The sequence below is a fragment of the Carassius auratus genome, chromosome 9, assembly GCF_003368295.1.
Source record: "Carassius auratus strain Wakin chromosome 9, ASM336829v1, whole genome shotgun sequence".
Classification (NCBI taxonomy): domain Eukaryota; kingdom Metazoa; phylum Chordata; class Actinopteri; order Cypriniformes; family Cyprinidae; genus Carassius; species Carassius auratus.
The window spans coordinates 10,845,273-10,870,619 of NC_039251.1; the positions used below are offsets into that span (position 1 = coordinate 10,845,273).

The window sequence follows — 25,347 nt, forward strand, 5'->3', positions numbered from 1 at the left end:
GATTCATTTCTGAAGCGGTTGGCAAATAATGTTAAGTTCCTGTTAAGCTAATCTGTACCGTTAAAGAAACAAACGTATCTACATTTTGGATGGCCTGGGTGGGTACATTTTCAGCAAATGTAAATTTTTGGATGAACTATTTCTTTCAAGTTGACATGAAATGGAAATTGAGATTGTCTTCACCTAATTGTGACACATTAGAGAGAAACAGCTTCGTGAATGAGAAAAAAAAGATGTGGGGCAAGACTTGATTCTGTCAATTGGGAATTGGGACGTTAATGCTTTTAGCACATGATTAAAAAAATATGGGCAAGGTTAAATTACTTCTAATAAACACAGCAATATTCCACAAAAATATCAGAATGATTTATTTGAATTTCACAGTGACTTGAAAAACAGCAATGATTGCTTTAGCAAGCCACACTAATCAGTTGTTCTGTGTTGAAGGTTAATACGTTTATTGTGATCTTAAAGTCATAATGAATTGGTACTTTACAAATTCAAAACATTATATAATATAAAGTGGATCGACTCTTATCATTTGCAATATAACATGCCTGCAGTGGAATTTTTTTTCGTCTTATCTTTTAAATACACATTAAATGACCTGTCCTAATGAATAATTGATGAAAACACCTAATTAGTTTCCATGCCCTGTTTTACCCAACATAAAAGCCAACCTTTCAGCAATTCAGAGGGTGCCACCAAAGGGAATAAGGTGTTTTGCTCTGTGATTGACAGCTAAACTTATCCAGCTCCACACATTTATGAACAAAGTGATTGAGGTTTTTAATAAAGTGTAATTAATTTATTCTTTGTATTGGCTGTCTGATAAACCAGAAGTTACGGTAAGTATTGCTGAGGATTCTATGTTGTTTTTAACTTACTTTAAGGAGGATCAAAACAGCATTTAAGTGAGATTACCCTATGTATGTTATCAGCTGTGTCTGCAATGAACTCTTTATTCATGTCAGTTTCTTTCATTGGTAGCTACATTTTATGCCATTTCAAACAGGGCTGTCAGACGCATGGGAATCACACATTATTGGGTTTAAGTATATTAAGGATGAAGTCAGTTCCCGGGGGGGCAGTTTTATTTCAGACTATTGTCAGTGGAAATCGAATGAGATGTAGATATAATGAGTCAGTGCACATCTAAGAGAAATATCTTTCAGAAGGAAAATACAACACTTTTAGCTTATTACATATTTAAGTTCACAATACAAAGCAATGCTTGAAAGCGGCTGCAGATATATGAAAGAACAGGTAATCAAACACTGCTTTAAGAATATATATATATATATATATATATATATATATATATATATATATATATATATATATATATATATGAGCAAACAAATATCTGTATTCTGAATAGCTGTATTGAGTCACAAAGGCATAAGAAAAATTATTCCAGTAGGACTTTGCATCAAATTTCTTAGCTACACTTCTAAAATAAGGTCCCAAAAGGCAGTTTTTGAAACTGGATAATCATTATTATCAATGATACCAATCCACAATCTGACTTGTGATGCATCCTGGAATCAAACCACACAATGATGGTTTGTTTGGTACCCTGATAGAAGATTATTTTCTGTGTTTTGGACACCAATGGAGTTTGGGTTCCTTGCCACGGTCCTTGCTCAGTTGGGGACACTCAATATTCAGCAATATTATTGAATTGACTGTACAGAAACTACTGGATGAGAACTGAACTGAGCTGACTGATGGCACCACTGTTTTCTAAAGGGTTGCTTTACAGCTGAATTGAACTCTTTTTATCAACTCAATTCTTGATCTTTACACAATTATTGAATGGAACTGAAACTGAACTGACCTTTGCTGAACAATCACCATTTTATTTTATTTATTTATTATCCATTTTTTTGGATAATTCATCCAAAATTTAATTCGGTCATCATTCACCCACCTTCTTGTTGTTCCAAACCTGTATTTCCATGAAACACAAATTATATTTTGAAACAGAATTGGACCCCACTGACTCATCTTTTATTGCTTTTTTATTAAACCCACATAAATGATTAAGATCAATAAAACCAACCTTTTTTAAGCTTTTCTAAACCTCTCTTTGAATATGGACTTTAGCGGTAAATCATACAACAGCAGTCAACCATTCAAAAATCCCCTTTCATCCCCCCACAATTTTATTCAGGAAAATTGAAAAGCATATGTAGTTTCAGATTACTCCGCCTGTACTACCAGCGATAACACAACCAACACTGAAGTTCCTGAGTGTTTATCCTCTGGACTGCACCTCGTCTCCTCTGTTCCATAGGGAACATGCAGGCCTACAGCCAAATGTATTGAGGGACTTGGGGAGGGCAATCAAGAGGTGTTTTAATTTGAGCTTATTTCTGGCAGGGAACAAACTGAGGCCAATGACGGAAGGTGGGTAGAGGTGACCTCTCTTCCCCCTGGAGTGACGTATTAATTTTGAAGCATAGCACTGATCTAGGGCAGTTTCCAAAGCTTTCCCTTGGCATCTGAGAAAGGCCGGCAGGATCAACCGGCGATTAGCCACGCTGATGTTTTTAATTTAAACAAAATGACTTTGAGGTTTATTAGCGGTTATAGAAAACCTTGTGCAGCAGAATTACAGAGGACAGCAAATAAACTGTTGTTCAAAACCTAATGGATTTTAAATAACGATGCAGGTTGTTCATGGTTCCCAGGTGAAGCTCGTATATGCTGCTGCCCATGTCCCGATTCAAGCAAAACCTTGAATCCCTCTATATTGTCTGAGTTAAAGGTCTCTGAAGCAGAGAAATTGTCACAGAGAACTGTAGACACTCACTGCTATTGATTATGCCACCCAGGAATAACAACACCTTCGGCCTGACCATGAATCACTTTAAATGTGTTGCTAAAGTAGGTCAAGCAGCTTTAAAAAATAGAGTTTATACTAAATATCAAGTGATAAAACACCTGGTTGCACTGTTTATGAGGCAAAATCACGTGCTAGTTAATTTACATAAAGCTAATTACAACATTTAGCGACCTCTAGTGGTAAAAAGATGCATTGTGATAAAAACAGCTAAATGAAAAAGTATGTAATCTATATAAAAAACTTCTAATTAATTAAAATAATACATTCTCTGTCTAATCAATTATACTAATCTATCTATCTATCTATCTGTCTATCTATCTATCTATCTATCTATCTATCTATCTATCTATCTATCTAATCTATCTTATTCTGTATTGTGAAGAACTTTGGATCAATAGTGGTTGTGTTGAATGTGCTCTATAGAAATATAAACTTAATAAATAAATAACTGAATGCCCCAAGCCTCCAGGTTTCCATCATGACAAACCACAAAGGATTAACTAATATAAATAATACGAATAAAAAAAGGCACCACAAAAATTCAAGGGAAAAACAGACTTTATTATCTCCTTTTTACAAAACATTTCAAAGTTTAACCTAACCTCAGCAGTAATTTGAATCTAATATAGACCTGGAAGCAGCAAGTTGTCCAACATAAAATAATTACTCTGTTACATTTTTTTTTTTTTTCCGAAACAGAATCATTTACAGAAGCACATACAGGTAGAGGGCTTTTTTTTCTTTTCTGTTTTTTTTTTTTTTTTTTTTTTTGCTGCTCTAGTACAATGAAAAACTGCATGACGAACAAAATGAATGCAATGGTTTTAGATGCGCACAGTGAGAATTAATGCGTATTAAAACTATGAGTGCAAATTAACCACATGATTTGCATGGGAACAGCATCATGTGAATATCATGAGGTCGGGCGGGGATGAAACATTAAAAACACAAAAGCCGTTTGTAATGGCGTACTGAGTGTTCCACCAAACAGTAAATCACTTTTGACACGTCACTGCAGTCCTATACCAACATTTATTTTTATTGCATTTGTGAAATAATAGTCATAACAATAGTAATAAAAAATAACAAACGCCTCCCTTGGTGAAGCATTCTGCTACTGAGAAATGTCAAAGTTACGCATGCTGCTGTCTGAATATTAATATGCATCTGTACAGTGATCTAGAGCACAGCACGTTATGGACTAAACAGAACATCAAATAAAACATTCCATACATGTATCACAAGACATAGCCTTGTGTAAACATACAATCTAACTTAATGTTTAACAGAGTCTAAGACACTGACACAAAGATTACATTTCAAAGCAGTGCAAAACGTATGGTAAATGCGACAAGAAACTCAACGCTGAATCTAAAACACCTACAAAATGTGTTGAATAATTCCAGATAAATGAGCTACTTTAAAGCGACCGGATGACATCATTTCGGGCCATATGCACGGATGGCTCGGCATGACCATGTGCATGTCTTAACGAGTCCAATATTATAAAAGTTCTGTGCTCATAATTGACATTAAATCATAAAATGTTAGATTTTGGTGTAAATGGACTCGTGGGTGCATATCTGTGAATTGACTGCAGTGATACTGCTCAACAGATACCAAATAGAAATATAGAAATATATATATCTTTATAACTTCAATGCTTGCAAATGCATGCCTTTGTACCTGATTTAATAAATAAGAATGTATTTTTTTTTTATGGAAGCATGTTTACACCTAGGAATAATATACAAAAAGGTAATTGTGACTTTTAAATCACAATAAAGATTTATTTCTAGCAATATAAACAAGATATAAACTCAGAATTCTGAGTTTAAATTAAAAAAAAATCTGGCGGCTTATTAGATAATTCTGAGTTTACATCTCGTAATCGTTTTAGTTTTTTACCCCCACAAGGAATAAGGTATTTTTTTCTAGTAATTACAAGCTTATATCTCACAATTCAGACTTTTCTTGTACTATCCTGTCTCTTAATTCTGAGTAAAAAAAATTCCAAATGATAAGAAATAAACTAAAAACTCGAGTCCACATAAGTCCACATTGTGAGATTGCAATTTCATCCTGTGGTGGAAACACACTTCCATCATTTTCTGTTATAAGATTGTATGCATGATTACATATTCTCATGTAAGAACCATGCAATTGGAAAATGGCAAGAAAGGTAAACTAGAGGTTGAATAATCAATCATGTTGAAGCAGTTACATTCAACTTTCAGCCTCGATACCACATTTTACACATTTAAATGTGGAGGATGAAATACATATTGATTGCTGACTGAAAAAGTTCAGATTTGGATGAAATGGGACATCAGCTTGGTTGCAATCTTCAGAAAAAATTTGGTAAAATGTTCAGAGCTTAATCAGAGGGCATCAGTACTGGAAAAAAATCACTTAACTATTGCAACACAACATTGACAGTTTCGCTGGGGTGAGAATTGAAGTGTGTAATTTCTGCGCAAATAGTGAACTATTAAGTCAAAGGATGAAAAAAGCCTCAGTACACTGACTAAACAGGTTTTGTGTGGAAACAGATCAAAATTGAGTGCCTTGCTGCTAATCTTTAGCATGCACGGCATGACATATTCATTTTAGAGGAAGGGAACTCATTTTTGTAGCATCTCCAAATATACAAGCCACAAGAATTTCTCCACAGGTATTTACAATACAACAGACGGGGTTTACGGCATTACACATTCATTTTTAATGTCTCCAGATTTTAAAAGCACTTCAATGCCATCAGGGTCTTTATATAACTGCCTTAGGAGATGCATGTACCATACCGACCCATAGCATCTTCATATTTATTTAAACATCTCATGTCACGCAGATTGTTTTTATGCTGCAGAAATTACACATATCTACTTTAAAAAAATAATAATAATAATAATAATGGGAAAGAATCTGTTTGCATCATTAATAGTGTACACAGGCTTTCTTAATAACAATTATTCACAGCAAAACATGCGACATAAATAGCTTAAAGTCAATCAAATTTTGCATGTGAGAAAAAATATTATCAGTAAGGCTACATCAGCAGGAGGAGACACACTCAAGAATCATGGGTATTAGTAATAATAATAATAATAAAAACACACAGTTGCTTTAACTGAAGCTAAACAATTGTTATAAAGAAACAATCATGTTTAAGAGCAGACCAGGGTACGAAATCTGCCATCACTTTTGAAAGTCTGGCCGAAACCCATGAACATTCCAGAGCCCGAGATACAAATTGTCCTGACTAATCACTGAAGAGAGGACTAGGGAAATAACAAAGCGCTCTGTTGTATTGGTACAGTAGCAGAAATACGGCCATGGCAGCTGTGTCGACTGTGCGTGTGCATGTCTCAGACGCTGTCAGTGGAGAACCAACTCTTAGTCTCGTCTGACGCATGCAGAGCTTGTGCATGCCTTTTCAGTTCGACCGACAAATATGGTTTTGGAGAGCAATATGGAAAACACTGTCAGAATGAAGTGTGCTGCTGCTGGACGCATGAGGACAGGGCCCAAAATGAACACTCGCCAACTGCCAAGTGTGAGTAAAAACTGATAGAAATTGAATTAATTTGTAATATGAAATCAAGGGCCTCGTTTATAAAGACATACCTTTAATGTCAATGTACGACAACTTCCAAAATGTACCTACAAATGAATCAACAATGCTGAAACAATGCTGGATTATTTTAACTACATTAATATATGAGCCAGTATGTTTCCAAAATGTCCATATCCACAAAAATTTTTCCTGAATGCATCCCACTTCATGAACTGCAGTTCAGTTTAAATTCAAAATGGGCATACATACATATATGTAAAATATAAATTAATAATTCATATTAATTAATAACTTATTCATTTGTGAAATTCAATTTCACAAATCCCACTTCATTCATTGCAGTTCAACTTAAATTCACATTTGTTTTTGCCTTTATAAATCTCAATTTGTTTCTCACATTTTTCACATCACATCACATTCTCACATCACATTTTTCTTTTCTGTCTTTTTTTTTTATGAACGAGGCCCCTGGTGGTTATCTTAATCGTAATGCAAAACACATTTTCACGGCAGGTAAAAATGTTCATCCAAAATGTTGAGGAGTGGCAGAAAGTTAATTTTGGACCTTTCAATGAGAGTTTACCATACTCACAGAGAGCGTATGGTGAAGGAGCATGGGTTGGATTTCATTATCAGCACATCTGTATTCACTTCCAAAGAAATAAGCAACTGTATTTCTCACACTACGGCAAAAACACGTCGCATATAAAAAATCCTATAAATAATTCTGCTGTAATATATTCGGTTACTTAAACGTAGATTGTGTGCTGAATAGAAATGTCTCAGCATGCAGTAAAACTGAGAGCGTGGCATACACATTCTCATGTCGTTTGTTTTCACACTGATTTTCTTCTTTCTCTCAGTTCTGAAAGTGAATACAAGAAGCTAATAATGGATTCTTTGTGTTACTCCGCATGCCACAATGACAGATGCAAACAAATCGTACAGGCGTGGTGCAAACATTCCAACTCCATCACTCCGTTTCATTATTCATGTATGAGATGCACTATTGTAAGGTTCCCGGTGAGCAAAGCCCTGGAGCAAAGCATAGGAACGCTGCTTTAAACTCAATCTGACCTAATGACTGATTGGGAAATGGAGGATTTCATTGGCTGTGCTGTACCACACCACAGAATACGGACCGGAAAACGTGAATTCACAGTGAAAGCGATGGCAAAACAGGACACCGGTGATGTGAGGTACTAGAGAGTCAAAAAAAGTCAAGTGTTTTTTTAAATAATTATAAAGTAGGACCATCGGGAGCACAACAAAGGTTGAGTAGGAGGAACATCAAACTGAGATTTGAAACATGTGCAGATTATAGAATAGAAATGAGTCAGAATTACTGAAAATACAGGACAGCAAAAGTACAGAGAGAAAACAAACTAGGTGCAATGCCATTGGCTCAAGGGTCATGTGATGCAGTGAAGGATCATGGGTAGAAATTAGAGAGTGCCCATTCCAGTGACCTCAGACGTCAGCCTAGAATAGTTAAGGAAAGAGGAAAAAGGGGAGGGGTAAGGAAAAGATAGAAAAAAATAGATAACATAAAATAATTCTGAAAGCATTTGACACTTCTGTACAAGAATGATAGCTTTTTCCGCCTTGTTGCTCTCCGCGGCGAGTAATAAGCATGCATTACCATCGATTCGGTTAGGCTGAAAACAATCAGGCTCCCACAATCTCTTCCGCTTTTAAAGAAACACAGGTTCCAGTGCCTCCTCCTTGATTCTGACATGCGTTTGCACTTTGTTACAACATCTGCACCACATCACTAGCTCCTTGCCAACAGCATTGCTAGAAAATGCTATTGGGTGAAATCTGCTTTATCCGTTTTTTTTTTTTTTCTTTGCTGTCAACAAGACTTATGCAGCAATCATACTGAACTAATCTAACAAATTGAAAACAATAAATAAATATATAACGAGATTCAAGCATTCAGCATGCTAAAATACTACACTAAAACACTGCATAACATGAACAAATCATACTGCAGTTGTCCTGCTTTTCTTTTTTACCATTTTTTTTAAATGTCAGTAGTCTGCCTACATGAACGTAGCTACTGATGAAGTTAACCATGGGGTTTAAGGGTTAAAGGTTGGTGAGTTCTAAGGGAAGATTTTATATAGGTCTATTGGGAATCAGCTGCTGAAAGCGTCAGATAATGAAAGCAGTTTGGGGCTTCAGGATGTAGTCATTGATGAAGGGTCATTCCACATGGCGGCCACGTCTCTGAACCTGCCATCAGAACCGTGGGAAAGCAATATGCATTAGTTTGGCCCCGGCCGCTACCCTGCAAGACTCCACATCACACACAAGAACAGATTTAAAGGGCCTGTGGCTAATTATCACGGATTCCCCAAATACACTGCTCTGTACACAGTGTGAATATCCTATGTGAGCTGCTTTTTAGAAACTGTGTCGAGTTCGAACATCATAAATATGTTATGTTACTGCAGTTTGGAAGAAATTGGAAACCCTTTTGTGAAACGTTGATGGGCTCACCTTGCGTTGATGAGGTACTGGGCAAGGCTGATGTTGGCGGGGGTTCCTGTAATGGTGATCTGGCGCTCTGATGACCCTTCCATGGCATTAGCTATTTTGATCTGCGCCCCAGACATCTGACGGATCTCGTTGATTTTGGTTCCCTGGCGCCCGATAATGCAGCCTATTAGCTGGGAAGAAAGCGGAAAGGTTATTAAAGGACTGTCAAATAGGAAACACAGTTTGTGCTACAGAAAGTATGCTTCTTTTTCTAGTATCTGCAATGGAATAGTTTTGCGACAGTATACTAAACCACGTCAAAATGCTAATTTTTATCATTAATTGTTTTATCATTTGGGAGCATGGATTCAAAGAAGAATCAAATAAGATCCCACTGGATAAACTAAAGAAGGAAACTTGAAACATTGAATCGAGTCACACTTACACTACTGTTGAAAAAAAAAACGATATTTCTATTCAGCATGGTTACTTGCATTAAAGGTGCTGTATGTAGGATTTACACCGAGTGGTTGAACAAGGTATTGCAGTCCAAATTAAACATTTTGGAGAGGGTTTTTTCCACCTGGCCCCTCCTTCTCAGACTTGACGCACACGCAGGTTGCCAGATTGACGACACCAATAGGAACAAACGCACTTGACAATGAATTAAATGAAATACGCTGTGTTTCTGCCAACTGGCAACCTGGGGTGCCGAAACACCATTGGGTAAACTGTCAATGGGCGGCTTTCACAAACCAAAACAAAGACTGTCATTCCGGCCCGGAACGCAGATTTCCAAAGGAGAATAACTGACTGTAGCATTGTTTTTCAGATAAAACTCAGCATGTTTCTTAAATCTGTAAACATATTATGATACTTTATGCTTTAGTAGAGTCAAAAACTTACATACAGCACCTTTAAATTGTTAAAAAATGTTGGTAAAGACTTTTACATTTTTACAATCTATCAATGAGTAAATGGTGTTCTTTTGAACTTTCTGTTCATCCGAGAATCCTGAAAAAAAAGTATTACAGTTTCCACAAAAATATTAAGAACCGCAACTGTTTGTAATTGGTAATAATAAGACACATTTCTAGACCAATGTTCTTGAAAGACCCTGACCTGAACTGTACAACAGACATTTATTCTCAAATAAACTGAAATCTATTTCTGTCATCAGTTAGGATTTGCTGACAAGGGACTGGGAGTCAAAACGGAGCATCAATCATTATACTCACATCATTGGGAATGGTGAGTTCATGAGTACTGGCCGGGGGACTGGCATCCAGACCTGGATCAGAGAGCAGAGGGAAGCTCGAGAGACAGCCTAGGACAAACAGCACTGCACACACACGCTGGAAAGTGTCAACACTCAGTGTGAGCTTTAGAAGACTTCGGCCTTAATGGACCAGGTGCAGAGTGCGAGGAACTCTTAGTCCTCATGAGGCTTTTATATGGAGGCCTTTTTTCACCTTAAACTAACATAAATATCTCTAACAGTTCCCACATCTTGTCTTCTGTCAAGGCAAACTTCCCTACAATATATACTTGGTCTAACAAAAACAAATACTAGATATGTTTGATATATGTGTGAATAGCAAAACATGTTCTGCTCTCTACATGGCATTGGGTTTGCCCTTAGTTATAGCTTTAATCTGAGCTTGAACAAGGCAAAGTTTTTATCAAGATGAATACGTAATGAGATGTGTTGTGGTCTGTAAAATCTAAACACTGATATGCTGCTCTTATGCCAGATTCTGAAGGGCAGGAAAGAACACATTTTGTGCCATTGATAATTCATTTAAAGCATAAAATTCTACACCATTAGTCCCCTGTACGTGACAATGTTGCATAAGCAGGAAAACCTCTCTATCTTTTATGCCAGGTCTTAGCAGTAGAAGATTAGGTGCTTCAAAAAAATAAAAAATAAAAAAATAATTTAAAAAAACAACAACAACAAACAAAAAAACAAGGTAAGTTTTAACAGAAATTGAACATGAGGTTCAAAAAAGTATAAAATAAATAAGAAAGAAATAATGGGTAGGATGAATGAAAAAAATAATGGATATATTGTTTAATAAAAAAATAATTAAACCACTTGAAACTAACAAATAATATAAAAATGCTATAAATAAATCAATCAATCAATCAAATAAAACACTTAAAATAAATAAAACTAAAATAAACAAATAAGACCAAAACCCCTAACAAATAAAGTAAAACAAACAACAACTACAAAAAATATATATAACAAATAAAATAAAGAACTAATAAAAAAGATAAAACACTTACAAATTAGAAAACACTAACAAATACAACAAAATAAAATGCAGTAACTTTTTTTAAAGAAACAACACAAAAATCTCAAATAAAAATAAAATCCACAAAGTTAAGAGCAACCACCACGGGCATGTCATGATGCTTTACACTGAACGAGAAGGAAAGAAAGAGAGAAAGACGAAGAGAGCGTCTCTACAGGTACAAAGAGAAGGAAACTTCAAAAGGGCTCGTGGGTACGTACCAGGGAAAGCAGGGGTGGTCTGTCCGAGGGGGGTAAAGGGGGTTTGCTGCATAGCCAACTGGTGGAGCTTGGTCAACTGCTGAGGGTTTGGAGGGACAGTAGAGCTAAGAGGTTATTGTTATAAGACAGGTCACACCAAGAAATCAAGAAACTAAACTAGAACAAAGAGACAAAGAGGATAAGAAGCCATGACACACTGTGGTGGAAGAAGAGCAAAAGAGATAGCTGAAGTGATAGAAACTTTAGTAGGACTTGGCCTGACTTGGTGGGTTAATCTTATCTGATTGCTAAATGATCTGTGATGAGCTCTGTCTTGGGAAAAAATATTAGATATTAGCATTTTAAGATTAAAGGGAAGTGTAGTTTATGATTTTTTTGTAACCCGAGTGGCTGAAAAGAGTCTAAACGCATTAGAAGGTGGCGTTGAACCACGATTGAACCGTTATCCATCAGAGATATGAACATGTACTGTAAGTGCGTGGGTAACCTTCAGAGGACACGCAAGCCAAGTCTTTGAACCACAGCAGACATGAACAGAGTGTCGGTGTGTACACCATCTACATCAGAGTTTAAAGCAGGTTGAAAGGGATGTCCAACCTTGACTTGAGTTATTGCAGTGTCAGCAGAAGCGTCTCTAAGCATCAATCACTGCCAATCCTAAATGACAAGAACTAACACAGGACATCTCTCCTTCTCTCTGAAAGATATTCATTCAGATCATCGGTGAGGAAAACCGCTCTCAGGATTAAAGAAGCATCTGGTTCGTGAGCGTGCTTCCATTTTCCTTTTTTATTTTACCTTTCTCTTCTGTAAAGCATATTTATTGTGTTCATTTGTGCTTTATAAATAAATTAATTAAATTAAACTTTGATCAAGTCTGTGGTTCTCAAACTGTGTGATGCATAGCTTTGATGTTGTGTTGGAATCTTCAAAGAGCACTTTTATTTTTCTACATTTGCCTTCTCATTTTCCATCTTGTATACAAAATATTTTTTTATGTTTTTGAAACAAGTCCCTAACGCTGAAGAAGGCTACATTTATTTGATCAGTTAAAAACACTATTACTGTGAAATATCATTACATTCTAAAATAACTTTATTAATATATTTTATTCCTGTGATGTGAACCTGGATTTTCAGCAGCCTCTACTCCAGTCTTCATTATCATATGATCCTTAAAAATATGAATAATAATAATTGTTGATCTGCCGCTCAATAAACATTTCTTCTTATTATCAATGTTGAGGACTGCTAAAGTTTGCTGCTAAATTGTTTTGCTTTATTTGCAAAATTAAAATTATTATTAATTTGTAATATTATATATATATATATTTCTTTTTAATATAATATAAAAAATATCAATTTTGAATAACTGCATACTGAATAGAAGTATTGATTTCTTAAAATCTAAGTTTTGAAGTTTATTGTACACTTTTAATGCAGTTTTGTGCATGTAAAACTTATGCAACTGTAGTGAAAATTGTTTGAAAATTCTAATTAGATCTAATTTAATGGAGATTTTGCTTAACACTAATCAAAGATGACACGTCTCATATGCAATTCTATGTGGACTATTTAGAAAATGACAAACACTGTCATTTCCTCCAACAGGCCAAGTCCTTAGAAGTTTGGTCTACATTTCGGAGGGCTGAGGTTGAGAGCATTTTCAGATCAAAATTACACATCAGAAACGTCATATTAATATTACGGCTTAATATTAATAGAGAGGTCCACGCTGAAAACTACAGAGCCATGCAGACTGCTGACGGTGCTGGGGGGAAGAGGGTGGATGGCTGGGGACTCACATCTGGGTGTGGAATGGCATATTGTCCCTGAATTGTGTAGGCCTGTGAAGACAGAGAGAGAGAAAAAGAAAAGAAATATGGAATCAACATCTTTGCAAGGCTGCAGGTCCCATTAAACACAAGAACTAACTGATTCATAACCACTAAAGGATCTATTAATATTTTACATTTGGTTTCAATAGCTGAGTTTTCTTTCGTATTTGATGTGAATATTTTTTATGACTAGTTATACAGTAATAATATTCAGCGCTTTAAATAATTGAGGCTATTCTACACAAATTTACAACACTCCTGGCTTTTCATATCTGTGGGTCTGTTCAGGTGCACACTATGCTTAAAATATATTTCATACTGTCTCCAAATAACAAACACGTACCTTGGGTAGGTAGATATACCTGACAATAAAAGCTAATCTATTTCGAAATATATATCATCCTTCAAGTTTTCTACAGTACGTACAAATCTGAACCTCTTTTAATGAAGTATCATATTTTCAAAAATAAGAGCTAAAGGAAAATCAACTTGAAGTGTCACACTGATACTAGTGTTGTATTTCATGTAAAAAGCCATGATGTGCCATCTATGGTTATGTAAGATGAAGTGTCTGTGGATGAGTTTAGTTAAAAAGATGCAGAGAGCTTTGTTAAAGGATATTATTTCTCATCATCAAAGGAATGTTAGATTAGTTGCAAAAAAATTACAAACATATTGTATTTTGTGTTGGTTAGCAAATGAGTGGGGATGACTTTGAAAACCATGTTTGATCGCATATCCCTTCAATATTTAACTTGACATTTTCAAGTTTTATTGGAATCTCAAATTAATTCAAATCCAGGTCGACAAACTCCATCGAGACTTTCTTACACACATCCTCTGATGTTACACTCCAAGCTTTGGAAATATTAAAAGGATATGATATTTGCTCTGAGAGGGAGGAGTTTCTTTTGCAATAAGAGTGAACAACATCAGTGGAGAATTCAGATGCACTCAAAGCAGCCGAAACGCAATCATTGGCATGTGAAAGGTGAGGAATGCAATTTTGTATTTTTCAGTGTTGAAATATAATCTTTCTATCCCAGTCTCATATTCAAAGTCTTCTAAGGTTTCTGAAGGTTGATTTCCTGAAGAGAATAATTACATTTGAAACATAACTCTGTTTGAAAGTGCAGCAAAAGTTTAAGTGAAGAAAAATAAGAACATTGATATGATTAGATTTGTCCTAATTTATTGACCTTTGCGCAGAATTTTAAGGCAGTCAGCTGAATGAATTTGTGTAGAGTTTTTCACTCCTTATAAATATGCATCTCATCCCAAATGCTTTCATGCTTTCTCTTTTTACAGTAACTTGTAATGGGGCAAAATATGAAAATGAAATGAAATCGAAGCACTCGAGTTCAAAAATGTACATAACTGAACACAAATGCATGTAATAACTTGCAAAGTGAATGTAAAGTGAACCAAAGTCTTCTAAAACCTCTTAGAATACATTAGCGCAGCAGAAATACAAAAACATAAAAAGTATGCATGCTTTTAATTTCCATCTCTGCTTAAAATTGACTTTTTGGATGGCAGTAGAAGGGAGACTCTCCTTATTGAGTCCCGATCTGAACTCTTATTGACAATCTAAAGCTCCTCTCTCTCTCTCTCTCTCTGCAGGCATTTCCCTGGTTAGGATGGTGTGACAGCATGCAAGTGAGAAGGTGAGAAAACCTGAGTGAACTAACAGGCAGTGGCTGGTGCTGCAGTAAAAGGCTGAGGTTGGCTGCGGACGCCGCCAGCGGGTCGGCTCTTACCTGGCCACCTGAAAAAATGACGGGGGTGGAGGCGGGCTTTGGACGGTAGGGAATGGTGGCACCTTTCGGTGGGGACTAGGAGAGGGGAAGAGGTAAGAGGCAGAAACAGCGTTAGACCAGGAGACAGGTGTAGACAGGTGTGCGTGGTGGAGTGTTTCTGTGGTGAAGTTGTACAAAAGTCAGGCAAGAGCACAGATGTCGTGAGACCCCAGCCCTTGAAGATTTGTATTCTCTAGGCTGTGTGTTGTGAAACTCAAATGGTCTACTCCAGAAAAATAAAATAAAAAATAAACCAGGAACAAAGTGGGGAAAATTCAAGCTAAAAATATCAAGGTGGTGCATCAAAAAGTCAACAGAGAAGGGCCTCGAATTGACTTCAAACAATAAAGTACACCATTGTTTAAAAGCTAGAGGTTAGTAAGGATTTTTAATGTTTTGAAAAATGTTCATATAAAAACAGTTATATTGTGAAATATTATAATTTAAAATAACTGTTTTCTATTTGGATATATTTTAAAATTCAATTTATTCCTATGCTAGCAAAGCTGAGTTTTCAGCATCAATACTCGAGTCTTCAGTGTCATATGATCCTCCAGAAATCATTCTAGTGTGTTGTAACTGATGCTACAGAAACATTTATTAATGTTGAAAACAAGTTGAAGGGTTAAACTTATTTTATTTTTATTTTTTTTGGTTTGTGGAAAAGTTTATTTTTAATTTTTTTGCATTATTCTTAGAAATAAAGTTAAATATAAAATGATATGATATAATAGAAAAAAAGAAATAAAATAGAAATAAAAGAGTTTAAATAAAATATATTTGGAAGTACATAATTTCATAATTATAAATGTCTTCGCTGTCACTTTTGACCAATTTACGGCAATCTTGAAAAATAAACATATGTATTTGGTTAAAAAAATAAATAATAATAAAATAAACAAACTGACCCCAAATTTTAAACAGTGTATATACCTTATTTTAGAAGTCATTTTTTAATTAATTCTGAATTCAAAACAGTAATAACACAATAAAGGTGTTGAACAGTCATATGCCATGATTATATCACTTCATCACATTGCATGTTTAATTATAATTATTAATAATTGCATGTTTATTTAAGTCTGAATCAGGTCCAATTAAATAAAAGAGTCGAGAAAGAGAATTTTGCTTTCATTTTCCACACTGGAAATAAAAATGGCTTTGCTCGAAAGGGAACACCACCAACTGAAAGTTTTAGTTTGCAGATTCATATGTTAAAAGGAGTATCTGATCACACTGGAAAGGTCCAATAAAGCAGAATGAATTTTGGGAACAATACTAAGTGAATTGTTCTGCGCATCTGCAAATGTTAAAAAATAGTTCTAAAACTTCAGCTCCACACAAAGGAAGAGACCGTACCTGTTGTAAAGTCCCAGGCGATCTGATTACTTTAGAAATATATCTGTGGCTGTACAAGCCAAGAATGAAAAGCATTTAATAATGTCCAATCAGAGCACAATTCATCAATCAGCCCTACATGTCACTGGTGGATAAGAATAACATTTAAATCAATAAACTGAGAGAAGTCGCAAGAAAGCCAACGGAAGCAGTGTGTTTCATTTATCACAAGTAAAACAATGTAGTCTCTCTTTGGCAGGGTGGCTGTAATGAAGTGTGGCTGTGTGTACGATTGTGCTTCCATCCCATTGTTATTGTCATAAAGAATGGATTTCACCCAAAACAATAATCATCATTACTCAGCATCGTGGAGCTCCAAAACAGACTTACTTTTTCTGAGACACAAAAGGAAGACGTTGTACTGTATGTACTGATAGCTCTGTTCTCAACAGTTACAATGAATGGGGAATACAACTTTTCAGCTTTAAAAAGGAGGCAAAGCCATCATTTTTGTATCATAAAAATATTATAAACACGATTTATGCACCATATCCAAAACTTCTGAAGCCAATAGGTGAATTTGATCAACTTATTCATTGAAAAGATCTAAATGTACAGAATAATTTGTTCATTTTCCTCTATATTTTGATGTACATCAAAGAGAAACCGATTAATAAAAAATAAATAAATGTTGTGTGGTTGTATCTTGGTTCTATCCATTGGTTGTTGATTGGATGAAGACGGGTCACATGATGCAGATAAAACACATGCATGGATGAACAGTTCACACTAAGATCAATAAAATGCATTTAGAAAACAGATACAAAAATATTTAAGCATACTTTTCAGATATATGTATTTAAATATATAGATATATTGCATATAAAATTACCATCCAGTAGGAATGCAGTTTTAAAATAATGTAATACCATTAAACAACATGTTTTAAATACACAATAACCAGGTTTATCAATCATCAAAAAAATCGTATTACTTTCAATCTCATACATTTTAACTAACTGAATACGGCTTGTTCCTCAGCTAGCCATATTTGAACCGTTTATACCTTTTTTTAACTGAATACATTTAATTTTTACAGTGAACTAATTTATGCTAAGCAATCTAAATGAATGCATTCTGACTGAAATATGATTATTTAAATACAATTACATAAATAGTTAATAACTTAAACCATGCCATGATTTATTTAGAGTGCAATAATTCTCTTACATGTTTTATATATATATATATATATATGACTGACGAATATGTATCACAAGATTATTAGTTTACTTGTTAAAATGGTGTTATCCAAATGAATAGCAATTTTATATGCACTGTACAATACTGTACCTCCAGCATGACCACACATATCTGTTTGACACACTGGATGATGGCTTCCGGGGTGCCGGAGATTGTCACCGCGCGCTCTGTGGAGTTCGGCAGCATGTCTCCTGCTACCTGCACCTGAGCTCCTGTGGACTGGAGAGAAAAAGAAGAAGAAAAAACACCAGGCTATGATTCCGAGCATCCGCTGCTGATGATGGTGTGATCTGCTCTGAGACCGCACTGCTCTCAGGGGAACGCTGTCCCAAATGTTGCCATCTGCATGCAAGCATATGTTTCCGTCGAAGTCGTTTAAAAGTAAAGAACGAAATCAGCAATGTCGTGATTTCCATACAAAAGGGGCCTTCAACCTTTTTTAGATAAAGCAACCCTTGGTGGAAAGGTTACACTGATGTGTCCGGTGAGATGTTAATACATTTACATGATCTGTATATATTTGTGAGTTTAGTGGCTTTGCCAAGTTCATAAGCCAGTAAAAGAGATCTGACAGGCCATGATCAGAAAATAAGACTTACAGTAGGGTAAAGTTTCATACCTCTCTCATTTCTTTGATTTTTGAGCCTCCTTTGCCAATGAGGGAGCCGCATTGACTGGCGGGCACCACGAGGCGCAAAGTGACAGGGGGCTTACTGGTGGCTGGGCTGTTGCTCATGGAGTTAATTATATCCTGAAGAAATGTCAGAAATTAATAATGTAGATAATAGATACCTAATACAACTTTAATGTGGCAGAAAACACAGAAACGTATAGCACCATTACCGTTAACATCAAAACATTTATGAACAGTTTTGTCAAAGTGGTTTATGTTAAGCGAGATTTTCCTATACTGTATTCAGGACAGCACCTCTTCAAACTTGTATGCGATCATAGCGAAGGCCTTAAAGATGGCATCTGTGGGTCCAGTGATGGTGACGATCCTCTCAGGGCAGTTTCCTTCCGAGATGTTGATGCGAGCGCCGCTCTGTAGGATGCCGAAAGTCAAGTTAACCCTCATATTCTTGGTCTGCTTTTTTTAATTGCTCAAAAACACACTTAAATGTGCAATTCTAATCTCGCTCATTTTGAAAAAGGGTAATAAGTTCATTTCAAATGACTACTACTATTTCTTACACAAACAACACTGAGGTCAGTGTGATTAAAGAAAGTAAAATCTCAACAGAACAAGATAATTTTGGATAAACAAATACCTCTTCACGCATCTTCTTCACAGTTTCCCCTTTCTGTAGCAAAAAGAAGAGTGGAGAATTTGATTTAGTGCTTAAAAAAAACATATACTGTATGTATATATACAGTATAAATACATACATACGTACATACATATATATATAGTCAGTTTTTAGCATACCTTTCCAATGATGCTTCCAACTTCCTGCAAAAAAAATAAAAAAATAAAAAAACAAAGTAAGCATTTTGCCCATTCACAATTGTATATGAACACATTTCCTCATGAAAATGGCTACGTTTTATATTCATTCCTTGTTTACTGAGATCTAATGAGTCTAAAAGGTCACTGGTACTGACAACCCCTGGTTCACCTTGGCCTGAAACAGTGGGTCAGGAGAGGACAGATCCCTGAGGCACACAGCAGTGACATCACAAGCCCACCCCCCCATCCACCTCCCTCTGTACTGCTCTGCGGGCTCATCTTACCTTGCCGTGCATGAGAAGCCGGATGGTCAGGGTCACATTCAGCCCGCCCTCTGACTGGACTTTGTTGGGTTCCATACTAGGAGTGGAGGTGAAGCAGGAATATGGTCACGTGACAGGAAATCCCCAGGAGTAGGACGAGAAAGATGGTACAGCAGCCAACCAGTCACCTGCAGGGGGGGATGGGATAATCACAGACAAGAGTCATGAAGAGCCCACAGACTTCCAAATGAGAAACCAAGAGGGTCGCAGAATGCTTGGCTCTGCTCAGGAGCGAAAGCTCAGAATTAAAACAACGCTGTAACATAAAGAATGCTTAAAAAAAACCATTCTTTGTGTTACAGAATGCCTTTTGTAACATAAATGTCTTCTTTACTGTCACTTTTGATCAATTCGATGCATTCTTGCAAAATAAAAGTATTTATTATGATGTATTATTAAAATAAATAAAATTGAATGCAAATAACACACTTTGAAAAGAAAGCATGCAGTGTTTGTAAAGATTGAATATAACTCCCTAGTCTCATGTTAACATGTATTTTAAGTTTTGTGGCCATACATTTTAGTGTGTTTCATTAACTGGCGAATTTTCATAATCAACATTATGCTGTTAGTATGGACATTAGTAGAATGGATGTTAGTATTGTATTGAATGTGAAACATTCTTTTAACTCTACACTGCAACGTAATTAATAGCCTTTTGAATTCATAGTTTGAACACAAGAGGGAGCAATTTACAAGTAATTAAAGTCAACTTAATATAATATTCATTGCCAGGCAGTAACCTCAAAATATTTTCATAATCTATAAGCTGCTGCGATCATTCGGCTTGCTGCACTGCTGAGCCAAATATTTCATGGGCTATAATGTGAGCGTAAGAAGATGCATGTCTTACAAAAGCGACATCCCAACCATCAATGTCCCAGTGCTTAAAAAGGCTCTCAACACAAACACACGATGACAATATTACAAGTAGGCAAAGATAGAATCTGCATAAAATTTACCCAAATAAATATAATTCTACACATTTGGGTCCTAATTAATTCAGTGCTAGTTATCAAAGTTATGAAACAAAATTGAAACAACAAACATAAAACCCAAATCTCAAATAATTTAATTTAAAAATTTCAATTAAACATTTTATTAAAAACGCATTATTGAGGATCATTTAGTTGCGCTTTCAGCCAGAAGCATCAAGTCCATTCAATTCTGTGTGAAACTGCAGCTTTCTATGGGTTTACCATAAACAAGGTCATATAAAACAACTTATTTCCCATTTTGTGTAAAAATTCATATTATTCAGCTTAATCGAATCTGTATGTTCTGTCTCTCTGATCCCTCTGATGATTTCTCATGCTCAGCCGTATAATGAGAATCTGTCTGTGCTCTGATGAGAGGCCGAATCCTAACTCCTCAGCACAGCTTCAGACCTGTCCCTTTTTTCGGTGATTTACACCGTCATGTGGGTCTGGGGATCAACAACGATTGAGAGATTGAAACATTAAGCCGCTCCAGTACAGCTGCCAGACCTTCAAATGAAGCGCAGGATGAAGACAGAGCAAAACGTGAAGGATGGTGACCATTAAAAAAAGCATATTGAAAGAGAAAGAGTGTACGCGCTCAAGGAAGAGATGTGCAGAGCTAAGTTTTAAGCATAAATTGTCAGGTTATGTGTAAGAGATGCATAGAAAAAACAGAGGAAGGATAAGAAGAGATTCACATGGGTATATGAGATGAGCTGCCAGCTGTCCGCAAATCTCCTGCTTAGCACAGATTGCATAAAAAATCTAATCTGAGCTAAGAGCACACAGAAGCAGCAAAACAAATGGACACAAGTGAACCGGCTTGGACTCCTACAAACAAGAGCGCTCCATTTTACCAAGCCCCAGTCCTGGGAAAACTTAGAAAAAAGAAAAGGAACAAAAAAATAAAAAAAACACAAAAAGTGTGCTTAACTGTACTCAAAGTGAAAGTACTTGCACATAATATAATACTTATGTAATAAAAACCAACTGTATTTAAAGTTTCTAAAGAGAATAAACTTTAAAAGTTTATGAAAACTTGCACATTGTCATAATCCACGTGGTGATAACATCAAATTTAAACTTTTACTCCGAAGTACATTTTCGAACATTGTCTTAATATTTTATAATGTTTTAAAGTGCTCTTATTGTGATGTATTGACTAACATACTAAAGCACATGTAACATTGATGATAAGTTTAAATGTAGCATGTTATTTCATATTTCATTTAAAGTTATATATTTTAAATCTACTAAACTGCAGCATACAAATACATAAACACAAATGGATTTAAAGAAATGTCATAAAAGTTTCAATTGAATTGGCATTAAAGAAGCGTTATTTTTGTATCACTAACAACTGTTATAGTTTTTATTTTTTATATATTTTCAGTTTTAGTTCATTTTAGTTTTAATTTCAGTTAAAATTACATTTTTACTAAATAGTTTTTTAACTATTTATTTTCGATTTCACTTTTAGTTTTAGCTATTACATTACATCAAGTTAAACTAAACGAAAATGAGACCTTGGCAATTATCTGAAATCTAAAAAAATTTAAGCATATATTTATTTTGTATTCATTTTTTTATTATTTCAAGTAACTAATTTTTTGTTGTTTTAGTTAACTATAATAACCCTGCATTTTTGTTATGTCAGTACCCCATTTCAAAGAAAATAAAACTTAGGACATTACATATGAATTTTTGCACATAAACTGATCCCCACTTACTACTAAATATTGTAGAAACTTAATTTTCTGTAAAGTTGCTTTGCAATGATTTGTATTGTAAAAAGAGCTATACAAATAAACTTGAATATGAATACTTAGGTCCTACATACGTGGGTCACTCTTAAGTTCAACTAATTTGATATAAATTTAACCTACCATACATTTTCATTTAATTGAATTTACATGCAACTGAGTCTCCTAAAATATTTCATTCAGTTCACATTTAAGTGTATCCATTAAAATTATATTATTTCTGTAATAAGTACTGTTTTTTTTCAAAAGTATGCTCATATGTAGCTCTTTTTTTGGGAAATCAAAAGAACTCTGGTCTTATTCAGAGAACCGATGTAGCAATTCACTCTAAGAAAAAAATGAAAAGAGAGAGAGAGCGAGAGAGAATATAATTACATTGAAAATTGGGTTGCATACAACACTTGATGCTTTATTCTTCGATGTTTTCATTGTAGAAATATCTTCCGTCATGGTGTGTAGACCCTCTCAAACACACCGCAATGTTTTGGAAGCGACAACCACATTTAAATGCTGGAGTAAATCCTTTAAATTGCAATCAGGAAGATTGCACTGTATAAATGACATTAGAAGTACCTGATTTTGTTCGAGTTAATTTGTTGCTGGATGTAGATATCATTGTGTGTAAGGAACGGGATTAAAAGGAGTGACAACTGTATTTATCTGCTTGGTGACGGAGAGCATACAATCCTCCACACTTCTCCTCATGACTCAGTGTAGTGTTTCATCCACCTCAGATGACTAGAATCTCAAATGCCTACAAGTTCAACCCCACATGAAATCTTATCTAATTAAATCAGCCTGTAAGACATCAAACAGCACAGAGGCTGAGGGCGAAGCGCGAACTCCTTGTGGCAACTTTACAAATACACCAAATTTGGATTGAGGAAAGGCAATCTTATCGTTTATGTGATGCTAATGCTCCATATCTGGTGCTTCAGTGAAAAGCTGCATGAATAACATGAATGTTATTACTTAGATGATCATGTTTAGTGAACCGTTAAGAATGCCTGAAGGACTACATCTTTAAAGTGCTCCTTTCTTTGTATATTTTGAGGTGACATAAAAGAGGCACATGTTATCCTTAAATTCGTATATATATATATATATATATATATATATATATATATATATATATATATATATATATATATATATATATATATATATATATATACACACACACACACACACACACACACACACACACACACACACACACACACAAGCAATTTTTGTGTGATTTTTCTTGTATGGGTGGGTGTCTGGGTAGAAAATAAAATAATTCACACAAAAATTACTTGTAAGGTTAATTTACAATTAATTACAAAGAAACGCCAACACGTGAATAAGTATTTTCTTGTAAAACATACTCTAAAAATCTTGAATCTTGCAATTTTGAAAAACCTTTTTTACATTGACTACATAGTGAAAATTGTGTTTAGTTGCTAAAAGTGCACAGGGCCCATGCAAAACCCCCCAAACACAGAATCAGAGATGTTCAGCGGACATTTGAACACTACATCTGTGAGCTGATTACAGCAGTCATCAGAGCAAAAGCATTGGATGCATAAACTCACACATGTTACTGTACCTCAAAATGCATGTGTCCTTCTAACCACTTTCTATTGATGTCGGAGTGTGTGTGTCTGGTACACTGCAAGCACATTTCCAATGCCTTTCAAGAAAGTATGAGCAGATTAAAAATTAGCTATTAAAATACTACACATTTTAATTCTATTTTATGTTAATCGCAAGTCTGATTTCTTCCCGGTGGTAGATAAGCTGAGTCTTTGCTGAAGCACAGGATATAGAAAGTGGGTCATCCCTTCCTCTAAAAAGCTTCTGGCCCCTTCCTCTGTGGTACCTATTGAATTAATCACGCTTTACGCTTGGTCAAGCAGTGCTCCCAAAATGCTCCTTTTTCTCTCTCCACTTTGCTTCAAACGCAGCACAATACTGTCTCTTATTAATTCATATAAATGAACAAACAGCCAAACATGGTGTGAAAATATGTTTAGTAAAAAAAAAAAAAATCGGTCGGATTATATTAAAACTAAAACTAAATAAATTAAAGTGTGCTTGCATATTCAATGTTAATTGAACATTCATAAATGGATAGTTCTTTCAAAAATTACAACTGTTATTATTTACTCACTGTGATGTCATTATAAGCACAACCATGCATTTATTAGATTTGCAAAGCAAAAAAAGAAAAAAAAGAAAAGTAGATTATCTGAAAAATGTTGGAGTCCCGACAACATTGGATCCCATTTGACTGATTTGGATTTCAATGAATGAACAAAAACACTGAAAATTGATGTTCCACAGAAGAAAGCACTGTTAGCGTTAACTAAAACTGTAACCAACTAAACCTAAAATCCTTTTCATTAATTGAAATAAAGCTCAAATCTAAATAAAGATCAATATGAGATGAGATATTTGAACATAAAAGTATTAAATGAAAATGAAAACGTATTGAAATTGAAACTAAATTCAAATTGAATTGAAACGAACTGAAATTATGGTGGCCAAAAGAGCTCAATGTGCTGCAATTTAAGAAAATACATGCAAATGAAAAAAATAAAAATAAAAAACACCAGAAAATTACTAAAACATCTTAAGTAGTTTGACAGAACGTGTAACAATAGCATGCTTATGAAAATTAACCATGTTTTTTTTATAGTAAAAGTGTAGTAAACATGTGTTACCATTTGTATAATCACGGTTGTACAAATACTATGCTAAAGTATGGTTAGTGTGGTTAATTTAACGTTTTAACTGCAGTAACCATTTTTCTTTTGTATTTTTCAAGTCACCTTCAAGTTTTGAAACCTTTATTTATATAGCGCTTTTAACAATCCAGATTGTGTCAAAGCAGCTTTACATTAAATAATAAATAATATTTAATTATATTCTAATATCAAGTTTCAAATATTAAATAGGAAAATTGTGTGCCAATAATGCAAAAACACAATAGTAAACACACACACACACACACACATATATACACACATACATACATACACACACATACATACATACACACATATATATATTATGGTTAATTTTTTAAGTTGTAAAAGTAGCCAGCTTGCATAACATTTCAAAGTTACTGTAACTGTGTAGTATATCGTCATCTTATTTAGGCTAATAATATTCCAAAA

General features: G+C 34.9%; 1 protein-coding gene across 14 annotated transcripts in view; it reads right to left on the reverse strand.

Moving 5' to 3' along the window:
- Nucleotides 1-3,393: 3,393 nt before the first annotated feature.
- The window catches only part of pcbp3 (poly(rC) binding protein 3), a 60,941-nt gene continuing 38,987 nt past the window's right edge, over nt 3,394-25,347 (reverse strand). For 3 of the 14 annotated variants that reach the window (XM_026271392.1, XM_026271395.1, XM_026271393.1), the window contains 12 exons: nt 19,402-19,568; nt 19,097-19,120; nt 18,939-18,971; nt 18,596-18,712; nt 18,287-18,418; nt 17,758-17,886; nt 14,959-15,102; nt 13,235-13,276; nt 11,431-11,509; nt 10,148-10,200; nt 8,931-9,100; nt 3,394-8,663 (listed from right to left, as the gene is read on the reverse strand). In XM_026271392.1, the coding sequence (XP_026127177.1) occupies nt 8,609-8,663; nt 8,931-9,100; nt 10,148-10,200; nt 11,431-11,509; nt 13,235-13,276; nt 14,959-15,102; nt 17,758-17,886; nt 18,287-18,418; nt 18,596-18,712; nt 18,939-18,971; nt 19,097-19,120; nt 19,402-19,476 (1,053 nt within the window). In that variant the 5' untranslated portion in view covers nt 19,477-19,568 and the 3' untranslated portion in view covers nt 3,394-8,608. The remainder of the gene's footprint in view (nt 8,664-8,930; nt 9,101-10,147; nt 10,201-11,430; nt 11,510-13,234; nt 13,277-14,958; nt 15,103-17,757; nt 17,887-18,286; nt 18,419-18,595; nt 18,713-18,938; nt 18,972-19,096; nt 19,121-19,401; nt 19,569-25,347) is intronic. The other 11 variants (XR_003292774.1, XM_026271396.1, XM_026271397.1 and 8 more) reach the window with 11 other exon arrangements.